Raw genomic sequence first — 13,364 nt, 5'->3', positions numbered from 1 at the left:
TGCTTTTCACGTAGTTCTTTGGAATTTTTGGGTAGCATGTCCCCATTGCCTTGACATTAAATTATGCTGTAAAATTGAGTTTCATTTGCAGATTTGGGGAATATTCATTTCTCTTTCAAATTATTGCAGGAAGATTAAGTAAAGCTGGTTATAATTAATAATCTTTGATGAACCCCAGTGTACCACCCAGAAAAGTTCTTAAATAATTTCCTTATTTCTTGTTTGTAACAATTTTGATTTGTCTCTTGCGAAACAACAAAATAAACAGTTTATGTTGATAGTGTGAATACCTCCCCAACCCGCCCCCCAGCAGATAATTATTCTCATTTTATTCTGGGGTGTATTTCTGATATATTTCTCAACTGAGGCATTTGATTCACTGGCTTCCCTATCCCCATTTTTAAATGCAGTTACCAACTTTGATGAGGCAGGAGGCGGTCATACTTTTAATTATTGGTTGGTCTGATTTTCTCTAATTAAAATATTGAATACTATAAGAAATATAAAATAAGGAATTATCATCCCTGCTTTCAGCAAATTTAACATCTAGTATGAGAGGAAGAGGAAAAAAGAATCCAGATCTAATAAGAGGCCAGATATTATAAGTGTCAGAAGATAGAAACAGCATACAATTGAAGCAAAGGAAGTAGCATGCAGAAGCATGTAGAGGTAGGAAGGTGCTGGGTGAATTTGTGGACCACCAAGAATTATAGTTGGAAAGTAACATAAAGTTAGTTTAAATCATCCATGGACATTTTAATTCTTTAGAATTAGAATTAGAATGTTCACATTAGAATCTTCACCTGTGGAGCTTTTATAAACAAGCAAATGTCCAGGCATTAAACCAGAACAGTTGATCAGAATTTTTGGCAGTAGAGTCCAGGTATCAGTTGTTTTTTGTTTTTGTTTTTTAAAGCTTTAGAGGTCATTCTGATGTGCAGCAAGAGTTGAAAAGTACTTATTTAGAGGAATAATGAGAGAAATAATAGAGATGAGTTAGGTCATATTATGGGGGTTCTTACTGCTAGGCTGAGGTTTAAAATTAAAAAAAAATTGGTAGCACCTTGAATATCAGTGCTTTTTGATATTCCTGATTGTCACATTAGTGTTCAAGTCTAGTATTGTAGCTGGCTTGTTCATTTAACCATTGTGTCATTTGTTGGAGGTACCAAAATCAATAATATCTTGTCCCCAGGATACCCACAATGTAGTATATAAAGCAGAAATTTTAGTTTTTATATGTGTAAAGCTTCATCAAATTGTTGAATTCCATTACGAATCTGGTATATGTAGATGAACAGACTCTCCTATTGGGAGACTTCAGCACATATTTATTGCTACAAAGAGCTTAGCCAATACAATCATACAGAATTCTCTATTTACTGTAGGCCTGGCCTCTAACAGTATCTGTTCTTAAAAACCACAGTTTTTCAAGGGTCCTGAGTAGGTTTGATGCAAGTTAGTTTTTGAATTTGAATGGAAATAAGCCTCAATTGTAGGAGGGGCCTCTAATATTTAAAAAGCAAACTTTGGGATGTATTTTCCTGTAGGGAGTACTGCTTTAATGTAATTTGAGATGATTAGAGCATTTAAGGTAACATTTAATTTCGTGAAAAGTATATTGAGCATTTTTATGTATAATTTTTCATCTGGAGTTCATGAAAGGTTTTCTGTGGAATTGGAGGATAAGGGAAATCAGGGGAAAAATTGTTCTGAATATATCTACCTCATGGTTTTAAAGCTGTGGTTGTGTTTTGTTTTAGAGCAATGATAATGAGGAACGCCTGCAAGTTGTTAAACTACTGGCAAAAATGTTTGGGGCAAAGGATTCAGAATTGGCTTCTCAAAACAAACCACTTTGGCAGTGTTACTTGGGCAGGTATATGATTTTGGTGTACCATGTTTACATCTACTTATTTTAAAACATGATCCACGTTTAAGATTGTTCTCTGAAATGATAAAAATGAAGTATTTTATATTTTGAAATTTTTGAATGGTGATAGTGATAGGCCATATTTACAGTTTCCATTTTTCTTTTCATTTTATTTTATCCTAATAATTTTTAAAAAATGATACCTTTTAAAAGCTATCTTACAAAGTATTATAATCATGAAATTAAAGTGTATTATTACAAAGCAGTGGTTAATTCCAACTGTGAGATATAGCTACTCCACAAAAAAATTATATTTAGTTAGATTATTTGAAGATATTGTGAGGATAAAGGTATTCACAGAAGGAATATATAAATGATTATCTATGGTCCTCCTCCTAACCTCTTTTCTATATTTCTAATTTAAAGGAAATAATAACCTGGGTTTCTTCTATGCTTTTAATGATCCACAAACCTCCTGAAATTGCTTGCAAAATTTCGAGTGTGTTTGTGTATTTCTCTTTTCTGTGATAGGAGTTCATTTCATTACGTGTCTAAAGATATCTCTGACCTTGAATATATTAAAACCATTTTAAGTATCTTGGTTGAAACCTACTTTGACCCTGAGGATAAAGGAGGATTGTTTCCCCGCCCTCAAATGATCCTCATAGCAAATAATGCAATTGTCATAAATAAACAAGTAGGATTTAAAGACTTGTATTCTATTCTTCTTTGTTGAAATATTTGCGTCATCATCACTACTTTTCTTTCCATTTCAATACCACAATTCTCGATAATTATGATAAGTTTAATCTCTTTTGGTCTTATTTTTCTAATTTGTTAAATGAGGATGTAAGCTTTTTGTAAGTGCTTGTTAAGCACTAAATTCTTAATCTGATTTCTTATCTCTTATGTAGCTCAATAATAATATTTAACAAGGTGTGTTAAACTAATAAATATTAGCCCATTGTCATTTTGAGTTTGATTTCTAGACTTTTTTCTCTTAAATACAATGGAAAGTTCTTGGGCATTAGGGCAATATATTTTATAAGTTTAATTTATACAGCTCAATTTAAAGTCCATTTTATTTAATATGTTAAAACAAAAGTACAATTATTACATATGGACATTTGATATATCTTTAAATCAGGAGTTGGATTACCCAGACTTTATTTTATAGGTTTTTAGGAGGAAAAATCCTGATTTAAATTTGTCCCCTTTCTATTACATTGTAATTTTTCCTTTTAACATTAATGACATAAAACTCACCTGCTATTACCAACTTGAAGAAGGAACAGTTTTTTTTTAAGATGTCTTATTAAATTTATTTATAATAATTATATGGTACATATTTAGTTGAGAAATGGTAAAGTATATGAGAATTGAGTACCAGGATTCAAAACACTTGGGAAACTTGATATGAAACCATAGACTAAATTTTATAACTTTTTTTGGGGGGCTGGATATACTTCATAGAGCAATTTTTTTTTGTAATAATAAGCTTTTGTGAGTAATTTGGTGCTCATTTTGGAGACTTCTTTTTTTTTTCCTTTATAATGCTAAATTTTATTTCTTACAGTGTTGAGTTAGACAAGATTTGGAAACCTCTTGATCTTACAGAATTAAGACATGGAAATATTGAATAGAAAATTCTTGCTTCACTTCAATGTTCTTGTTAAAGAGATTTTTTTTTTTAAATTACTGTTTTGTGGTCCATAATGATATAATGTATATATACATTATATAGGCTTTGAACATCAATGGTTTCTGATGGAGGAGCACAATGCCATCAATGAAGTAGTCTTCTAAAAAAGTGAACCTGAATATGATCAAGTCTCTAGATCTGAATACCAATTTGCAAGATTTAGGAGAGAGGGGAGCCTGTTATTTGACATCAGAATGATACAATTAGCAAAATCTAAACTGTGGAAAAACACTATACCCACAAACAAAACAGTTGCTTTACCAAATAAACTATAAGGAAAAAAAATATGGAGGGGAAATAAAAGATTGAAAGATACTTAAATGAGTTATCAACCAAAGAGTTTTAATTTTTTAGAGATATATACTGAGATATTTACATTTCCATGTAAAAATTGGCTTTGATCTTAGTGAAAATGTAATAATTGTGACGGTTAACTGGATGGGAGTAATTTGAGCACAATTTTAGAGTCATGTAAAATAATACGGGGTTTAGTACAAGATCTATCACAAATTTGTGAATGCCCTATATTTAAGAAAGAATACACTGAGTTTTCTTTTTAAACACAGTATGGGATTTATATAATGTATCTGTGAACCGTGAACACACATACACTTGCATAAACAGATATATTTGCAAGTATAATATTTATAGGAAGAATTTTGTCATTCTAATTCTTGTATTTGAGCCAAATGTGTATTGTTTAAACACGCTCCTTAAAAGTACATAGTTTCTCACAGGAGATTGTCCTAGTTTAATATAGAGGTTCCAAGGCATTCATACATATATGGTATATCAAAAACTTTGTTAAAATAGTCTTGCTCAACTTTGAATTATCCTACATAAATTGGTTTTTCTTGTAATTAGAGAAATAAATATAAATTGAGTGCAGATTAAACACATATCTGTTTCTTGTATTTTAAAGATCACTCTGTACCTTTGTATTTTATCAGGTTTAATGACATCCATGTACCAATCCGCCTGGAATGTGTGAAATTTGCTAGCCATTGCCTCATGAACCATCCTGATTTAGCAAAGGACTTAACAGGTACTATATACCCATAACAGCAAATATTCCTAGATGCTGTTTGATGAAAAAATTGTTTTTTTATATAGAAAAAAACCCCTTTTTATCCTTTTCTTTTTTTGTATTGTGATAGATGAAGTCGTCTTATTTCAATTCATCATCATGAAAGTTACTCTCTGAAGCTAGAATTTTTACCTCCCAGTGCCTCCTTAGGCTAGAAACAGCTATAAAAAGTTAGTGTTGGGGCTGGCCTGGTGGCGCAAGCGGTTAAGTACATGCGCTCTGCTGTGACGGCCCTGGGTTTGCCGGTTCAGATCCCGGGTGCGCACCAACGCACTGCTTGTCGAGTCATGCTGTGGCGGTGTCCCATATAAAGTAGAGGAAGATGGGCACGGATGTTAGCTCAGGGCCAAGCTTCCTCAGAAAAAAGAGGAGGATTGGCATCAGATGTTAGCTCCGTGCTGATCTGCCTCACAAAAAAAAAAATGTCAGTTTTATCAGAGACTATATTAGCTTTTTAGTTTAAGGACAATTCTAAAAATATTTCAGCCATTTGGATTTGAACAGTTCTTGACTTTGAGTGGATTATAAGACTTGAATAGTCTTCAATATTTTGAGCACCTGGATGAGAGTCATTAATTTGTAAACCAATTTAACCATACTAAATGGCGGTAACTTTTCTGAAATCTGTATAGTTATAAGGCAGTTCAGAACTGCAGTTTTGTAGTAATGAGAATATCATGTATTTGACTATTACTGTTCTGTTAATTTTTTAAAAATTGTGAAATAGTTCAGAAAATACAGATGAATGTAACAGCCACTATATGTCTTCCTCAGAAATGTTAGCATTTTGCTGCATTTGCTTAAGAGATTAAAAAAAAGACAGTAAATCGTAGATTTAGTTGAAATGCTCCCCACCAACTATTCTCCTCCCTACTTATACAGAGGGTAGCCACTCTACTAAATTTGGTCTGTATCCTGTTCGTGTTTTTCTATCTATGCCCATGTATCTGTCCATAAATTTAATATAGTGTTGTTATGTGTTTTCAAACTTTTATTGAAATATCATTTTGAATTTGATGTAATTGAACTTATTCCTGCTGTCTTATTTTGGGTTTTCTATTTTCCATGTTTCTTCTTTGCTTCCTTTTTTCTGTTTTCCTCTCTTCTGCTCAATTGATTAATTTTCTTTGTTCTCATTTTTCCTTTTTACTCGCCATGGGCTTGGAAGTTAACGTTCTTTTTCATGCTTTCACTGCATAGTTGATTAATGAAATCTAAAGTTAATCAGAACTCTCTAGCTTCTTTCTGAGCAATCAAGGGCCCTTGAAAACTTTATCTCTGAACACTGTCTTCCTATCTTTCACGTTATTGTTTGTTATTATTAGTTATTTACTCTTTTTAAAACTTTACCAACTTGTAGTACAATTTTAACTGCCTTTTATAGTCTTTGCTCACAACTGCTTCTTAAATCTTACTGCTTCCTTCTGAGTTTCTTCTGATAAAGTATATCCTTTTGTAATATTTTTAACAACAGTTTATCATAGTAATGCTTTTAGGTTTTGTTGAATTCCTGTCAGTCAGGTTTATACAGCAGGTAGTTATCAATTTCATCCTTTTTTGGGCGTGATCCCCTTTTTGGAACTCTCTCTCTACCTCTCACGTCTGAACTTGGACTGCTTGCTCTGTGAGCTTCTGTTTTACTGCGTTGATCTGAAGATATCCATTCTTCCTCCCCCTTTTGCTTTCCCCTCTCTTTCTCCCCCTCCTTTCCTTCTGCATATGCGCACATGTGCATCTCTCTGTTTCTCCCTTTTCTCCTCCTCCTCCTTTTTTGCCCTGAATGTCCTTTTACTTTAGCATCCTTTTCTTGTGTTATTGATGTAATGTTATCTGAGAAAATTTATGTTAGTATTTGGGGAAGTTTTCTTTTTCTTACAAAATGTCTGTTTCAGCTAACTTGTTTTTCCTACCTTTTATTTGCTTCTGTCTCTTTTTTTCCATTTTAGAGGCTTTCCTCAAATGCTTGGCAATCCATGGATGTCTGCTCATAATTAAGAGTGGGGGACTAAATTCAAGTTGTTTAGAAAGCCCTGAATGTATGGATGGGATTATTGACTCTGAACTTCACTTTACGGTGATCCAGGGTGTGCTGTTTGATGGGAACTTTTAGTTTAGATCCTTACTCTTTGATTAGTTAGATTCCCCAGAGAAGAATATCCTATCAGGAATTTAGAAGTCTAGCTGCTAGTGTCTTTGGGACTCCTGTATTATTACTTTATTTTTTTTATTATTGAATAGTATTTCATTGTTTGAATACACCATAATTTGTTTATCCATGTTTTTCTTTGGATGGATGTCTGGATTGTTTTCGGTTTGTGGCTATTATGATTAAGCTTACTGTGAGAATTCTTGTCCAAGTGTTTCTGTGGATTTATGTTTTCATTTCTCTTTGGAACTACTTAGGAGTGAAATTGCTGATCAAAGGGTAAATACATGTTTAACTTTATAAGAAATGACTAATTTCTCCATGTTAGTTGTTCTGTTTTCTGCTTGCACCAGAGATGTCTGAGAGTTCTGGTTGTTCAGTGTCCCTGCCAACATTTTGTCTTGTCAGTCTTTTTGATTTTAGCCATTCTCACAGGTCGTCTTGGTTTTTTTCTTTTTTCTTTTCTTTTCTTTTCTTTCTTTCTTTCTTTTTTTTTTTTGGTGAGGAAGATTGGTCCTGAGCTAACATCTGTTGCCCATCTTCCTCTTTTTGCCTGAGGAAGATTGGCCCTGAGCTAACATCTGTGCCAATCTTCCTCTACTTTGTATATGGGACGCCACCACAGCATGGCTTGATCAGTGGTGTGTGGGTCCGTGCCTGAGATCCGACCCCGTGAACCCCAGGCTGCCGAAGCAGAGTGCATGAACTTAACCACTACACCACTGGGCCGACCCCAGGTCTTGCTGTTTTGTTGTAGTGTTGATTTATATTCTCCTGATGACTAATGATACTGAGCATCTTTTTATATAAATATTACTACATATTTTCTTTTATGAAGTGTCTTTAAATTTTAAACCCATCTTTTTTTAATTGGCTTGTTTGGTTTTTTTTTTCTTGTTGATTTGTAGTAGTTCTGTACATATTCTGGATCCTTTTTAAAGTATAAAAAAATTTAAGTATTTTTTCCCAGAACTTTAATGCAAAGTTTACTATTGGCTAAATAATAGATGTTTTGATTTTTTTTTATAGCTATGTAAAATATACTTTAGATGTGAATAATTTCACCAATAACCTTTTTAGGCTTTACCATCGTTTGAATGTTTTGCTTTACCAAAAGAGAGTATATAGTTACATTTTTTATGAAACATTTATGTTTCCTAGTCTTAAGCCTCTGGGCACATTTTAATTTTTGTAGTTGGCTAAAAAAACAGCTCTGAAAAATCTAGGGGTCTAACTACTCTTTATGTAAATTTTCAGCCATTCCTCATGTTTTCAGCTGCACTCTTCATCTGCCTTTCTCATTGCTTGCATTTGCCTTGAATCTCTAAACGTTTTCAGGGTTCTTCTACCCTGGAAATGAGCTTGTTTATTGTTTTCTTCCCCTTTTAGGTTTTATCGTTTTCCTTTGCCCTCTGGCATTTACCAGTCATCCATCTGCCAAAATTTTGTTGAAAAATCTCTTGCTGTGATCTCTTCTGTTGTGACTTGACCCTTTCATAAGACATTTTCTTAGGGTTTCAGGAGTGAGCTGAGATACATATATGTCATACACACACGTTTATCTTACTTCCTTTCTTGACAGTGTGTTTGTGAGATTCATCCTTATGCCTTCAGCCAAGTTTTGAGGGACATAGCCATATTTTGAAGAGTATTAGATGCTTTGTCATGCTAACCATCAAGAATTTCTTCTTTCTCTTTTTTCTCTCCCTCTGCACAGTTAATATCTGTAAGTTAATAGCTCTTATTTATACTTGTCTAATATGAATGATTTGTTTTAGAGAAATGGGGGTGCATCTTAAAATTAATGGTGTGTCATTGGTCTTTTATCTTAGTGGCACCTAAAATAGTATGTATTGCATCTGAAACAAGTACAGTGAAAGATGAAACTCCTGTATTTATCTTGGTGGGAAATGAACTTGAGATATGTTGAACATGCTCCATTTGAAATCAATACAAAAATAACTTTTTTTTACTGAGTTAGGTAAAATAACATTTTTGTTTCTTCAGAAGTTTTTTAGCAGCATATGGTCTTTCTCATTTTTTGAAATAGTTCCTATTAGTAGAAAATGCTCAAGGTGAAGTGGCTTAAGACCTGGGCATTGGTTTTATGGGTGTTTGCATTGGTGTCCAGTATTTTTACTGAAAGCATCTTTGCCACCAGCATTTTTGCTGCAAATGTTTTTGCTGCATAACTAAAGGCCATAAAGCAATTTTGCCGTAAAAGATAAAATAACATAAAATAAAAGAGGGATGTTAAAAAGGACATAATGAAAAACGAATGACAAAATTAACTGCATAAATAACTGATGTTATTTTGTGGATTGTACCTAAGCACTTGTCTTTCGATCATAGTATCATACATTTTTTTTTTTTTTTGCTTGTTGATTCGTCTCCTTATTTGGCATCCATTGCACTTCTTTTTCACTAAAATTTCTTCCTTCTTTAACAGAGATATCAGTTTCCAAATACTAGGACACGTATTTGTAACGGAGCTTTTTGTTACGTTGTGAAAGCATTCTGCATCATTGTTTGTTCTTGGCATATTGTCACATGTCTGTTGATAGATGTTCCAAATTCTATGGGAAATGTGGTGCTAAGACTTATGTAAAAATGGGAGTACTGTGTCAATAGAGAAATGAAACCACACTGTCAACCTGGTGAAACCAAACTGTCAACCAGTTGTTTCATCTTTTATGGCAAAGTTGCCTTACGGTCAATTAGTTATGTGGTGAAAATGTTTGCAGTGAAAATCTTGAGGCAAAGATGCTTACGGGAAAGTACCTAGAACTGTTTGCATTATAGTTATCTGTTAAACTGTTAATTTATAGAGAAGTAAAGCCATTCACAATCATAAGCAGTGTTTGTTGTGCATAGGCATGGCTGTATTTGTTCCTCCAAATCCAAACAACAGGTTTTATCTTACTGGTCTTATAATAAAAAAGCTGAAAAATATTTTATTTGTTAAATTTATGTTCAGTTGTGGTACCTCTTCCCCAAGCCTAATATATTTTTACTGAAGATTATTAATTTTTTCGTTCAACTGTCTTAGTGTCAGATCTGAACTCCCATGTTTTTGACTTTAAAATCCTCCTTCAGCCATTCGTAATTGTTAAATGTTTCATTTCTTCTGTCTTCCCTTTGGCATTTCTTAGTTCAATTAAATGGAATTGACTCATGATCTTTAATGTAATTCTATTTCTTAGCAGCCAGCATCTCAATTTTGTTCTTTCAGTAACCACACTCATGATTTCTCTAGTTAAGGGGTAGAAACTTGAGTACTCTAGCCTTTTCCCTATAGAACAACTTGACTTGAATATTTTAATCATTTAAGCGAAAAACAGAAGGTGAAATATTTAATGTCGCTATACTTCTTAGTTCATTTCCATGGTTTGTTTAATTAATGAGGTTAGGAACTCCTTAATCAACTACCCTCCCCACAAGTGGGGAGGGGATCTAGTATATAGTTGCATGTAAACTACTGTGTCTTGACTAAAGGACTGATGTTCCTTCTTTCTTCCCTCCCTTTCTTTTTCCCTCCCCTGCTCCTAATTTTTTTGAAACATTGAACCTTCTACTTAGGTTTTCTTTTTGTTGTGGTTTCTTTCAAAGGTCTTATCAATCTTTTAAAACATTTTAATTGTTAAAGTTCCATTTTGATCAAATAAAATTTTATCTTTCAGAGTATCTTAAAGTGAGGTCACATGACCCTGAGGAAGCTATTAGACATGATGTTATTGTGTCTATAGTTACAGCTGCTAAAAAGGATATTCTTCTGGTCAATGATCACTTACTTAATTTTGTGAGAGAGAGAACATTAGACAAACGGGTAAGTGGAAATAATAATTATTCGTAGGTTTTCATTTTGAATACTTGAAGTTTAATAGTATTTCATTTAAAAATATTGAGATTTAAATGTAATTAGCCCTTTTTTTGGGAGGAGGCATTTTAATATTTGAAATAACATTTATGAGAAGGTTTTACTTTTTGTTACATTAAATTTTATTATTCTTCATTAAGATTATTTGTTCTCATCCTGAAAATGAGATGGCTCTAAATGGTAATCAGATGTTTAGCTTATACACTAATTTTAGTAAGTGACTGTTGTAAAGACCTCTGATTCAACTTCTCTTAGGCTGTTGGCTCTCTTTTCTCTCTTTTTCCTTTCATATAGGTCAATTGGTAGTCCTCTAGCTGATTGTGTTATAATTTCTGTGGAATAGAAAATAAAAGATGTTTTTAAGTTCGCAAAGCTAAACCCAGCGGAGCAGCATGCTTCTAGCCTATCTTCTGTGACCCCAAACCTTCCTTGTTGAGTGAAAACCAGTAGCTCCACTCATTAATCAGTGGCTTCTGAAGAGAATATCATGTCTTGTTAACTTTGTTTTCCAGATAGCCTGGAATATGTTAGACACTCACTAAATCTTTCAGTGAATCTTCATTCTCCCCTCATTCCCATTACCTTCCCTTCATGGCATAGGTTTTACTGACTTAGACTTTAAGAGTAATTTTGCTGAAGGATGAAAATCTTTGATATATTTAGGAGTTAATTAGCAAAGAAACAGGGAGGACTGTTGGTAGCTCTGAATAGCTTTGACTAGCAAAATACTTTACAACATTTTTTTAAGGTTGCGGTTTGTGGTATCTCCATCATTTAATTCTCTCTTTGATAATGCTGGTTGTGGGTAGAGAATAGATGGGCAGGAATTGCATGATTATCCCCCCAAATCTATAGGTATTCAGAATAACTTATTTGAACTGGTAAATTTAGACTTGTCCTTATTGACTATTTCATTGGAGTATTAAACAATGGAAAAGCCACAAGGCATAAAGAAGGAAAAGGAGGTTTGCATGATGGTAGGATAACAGCCTTCTAAGTGTTCAAGTAATCTTTTTCTTGGAATTTGAACTAAATGTTTGTGTGTTGTTCGGATCATAATTCACATATATTTTTGATCATCATGTTGTGTTCATTGTAGGGCTGCTTGGTTCATTCATATAAATATTAATTGAGTACCAAAAAATAATTGAATATATTTATGTTCTTGGCAGTATTAGAATATGCTCTATCTTTAAATTCTTCTTAAAGCAGCAGTTTAGGGAGTTAGAGTTAGAGATAAAATAGAGAATTAAAGTTTTTACAAACAAATTGAATTCTTATTTTATGAGTAAGGCTGTTGAAGTCTTTTATTTCACTATGTATGTGGTGGATGGATGAGATAAGGACTATTCTTAATCTACTGTAATTAATTGAAGGAAAAACCAAGGGAAGAATATTACTATGACAGACTGCAAAGGAAAAATGAATAATCTGTACAAATTCATCAAGTTCTAAGCATTAGTAATGTCCTACTGATTATAGTGCGTTGTTTATGTAAAATTAAAGAATAACTTCATTCCAAGATAATTAAGCAGTGTTAGCTATACTATAGTAAATATATATTTATTTAAAAAAATAGTTGAATACATTCATCTTATACTTGAACTTGATTCCCAGATATACAAAATCAACCACTAATGTATCTTTACATTCAGCATTTGATAAAACCAATATTATATATACCTTTAATACCAATATGCTTAATATAGACCATAATTTGAAAAAAATTTATAAGGGATAGGTCACAGTTTATTCAGTTAACTCTGTCTTTGCCTTTTAAAATTTGGTAGCATGCTTTCCTTCACCAATTCTAAGTGACTTCATGTAGATTGTGATTGACTTTTGTTTTTAGGAGTAGGTGATGGGTTTAAGATATTAAAGCATTAAAATTCTTTATGCATGATATATCTGTACTTTACATAGTAGATATATTAAAATGATAGTTTTTTTCACATAGTCATTATAAATTGATATCCAGTAACTGAAGCTTGATAAAAATATGTAGTGTAAAGTAAATTAAAAACTAGAAAACTAGTCTTTCCTGAATTAATATAATGGAAGCATTTTTAAATTAAAGGAAAACATTTTTGTTTTTAAGTGGAGAGTGCGCAAAGAAGCCATGATGGGACTTGCCCAAATTTATAAGAAATATGCTTTACAATCAGCAGCTGGAAAAGATGCTGCAAAACAGATTTCATGGATCAAAGACAAATTGCTACATATATATTATCAAAATAGCATTGATGATCGGTAAGTTAAGGATACCATATGTAAAACATTTGGTGCTTTTGGTGTTATATAACTGTTGTTGATCTGTTAGGCAAACTATTTTCTTTATAACTTTAAACTACCTCCTCAGTTTTTACTGCAAGTTAAAGGGAGTGAGTGACTAGTTTCCTTCCCACCAAAGCCATAAATGAAGCAGTAATGTACATATAACTTTCGGGATGGATACAGCTTTTATATTCATTTTCATTTATTATTATTATTATTATTATTATTTTGTGTGAGGAAGATTGACCCTGAGCTAACATCTGTGCCAGTCTTCCTCTATTTTTTGTATGTGGGATGCTGCCATAGCATGGCTTGATAAGTGGTGTGTAGCTCCGTGCCCAGGATCCGAACTTGGGAACCCTGGGCTGCCGAAGCCGAGTGTGCAAACTTAACCGCTACGCCACT

The 13,364-nt window shown here is 33.0% G+C and overlaps 1 protein-coding gene across 6 annotated transcripts in view; it reads left to right on the top strand.

The window, feature by feature from the left end:
* Nucleotides 1-13,364, top strand: part of PDS5B (PDS5 cohesin associated factor B) — a 190,988-nt gene that overhangs the window by 88,939 nt on the left and 88,685 nt on the right. For all 6 annotated transcript variants that reach the window (XM_087436211.1, XM_087436209.1, XM_087436208.1 and 3 more), the window contains exons 9-12: nt 1,764-1,879; nt 4,526-4,620; nt 10,489-10,634; nt 12,784-12,935. In XM_087436211.1, coding sequence (XP_087292337.1) covers nt 1,764-1,879; nt 4,526-4,620; nt 10,489-10,634; nt 12,784-12,935 — 509 coding nt within the window. The remainder of the gene's footprint in view (nt 1-1,763; nt 1,880-4,525; nt 4,621-10,488; nt 10,635-12,783; nt 12,936-13,364) is intronic.

This window comes from Ceratotherium simum, chromosome 10, assembly GCF_057802395.1.
Source record: "Ceratotherium simum simum isolate JZ-2026a chromosome 10, ASM5780239v1, whole genome shotgun sequence".
In the NCBI taxonomy this organism is placed as follows: Eukaryota; Metazoa; Chordata; class Mammalia; order Perissodactyla; family Rhinocerotidae; genus Ceratotherium; species Ceratotherium simum.
This window is presented reverse-complemented; position numbering and strand designations above follow the sequence as displayed.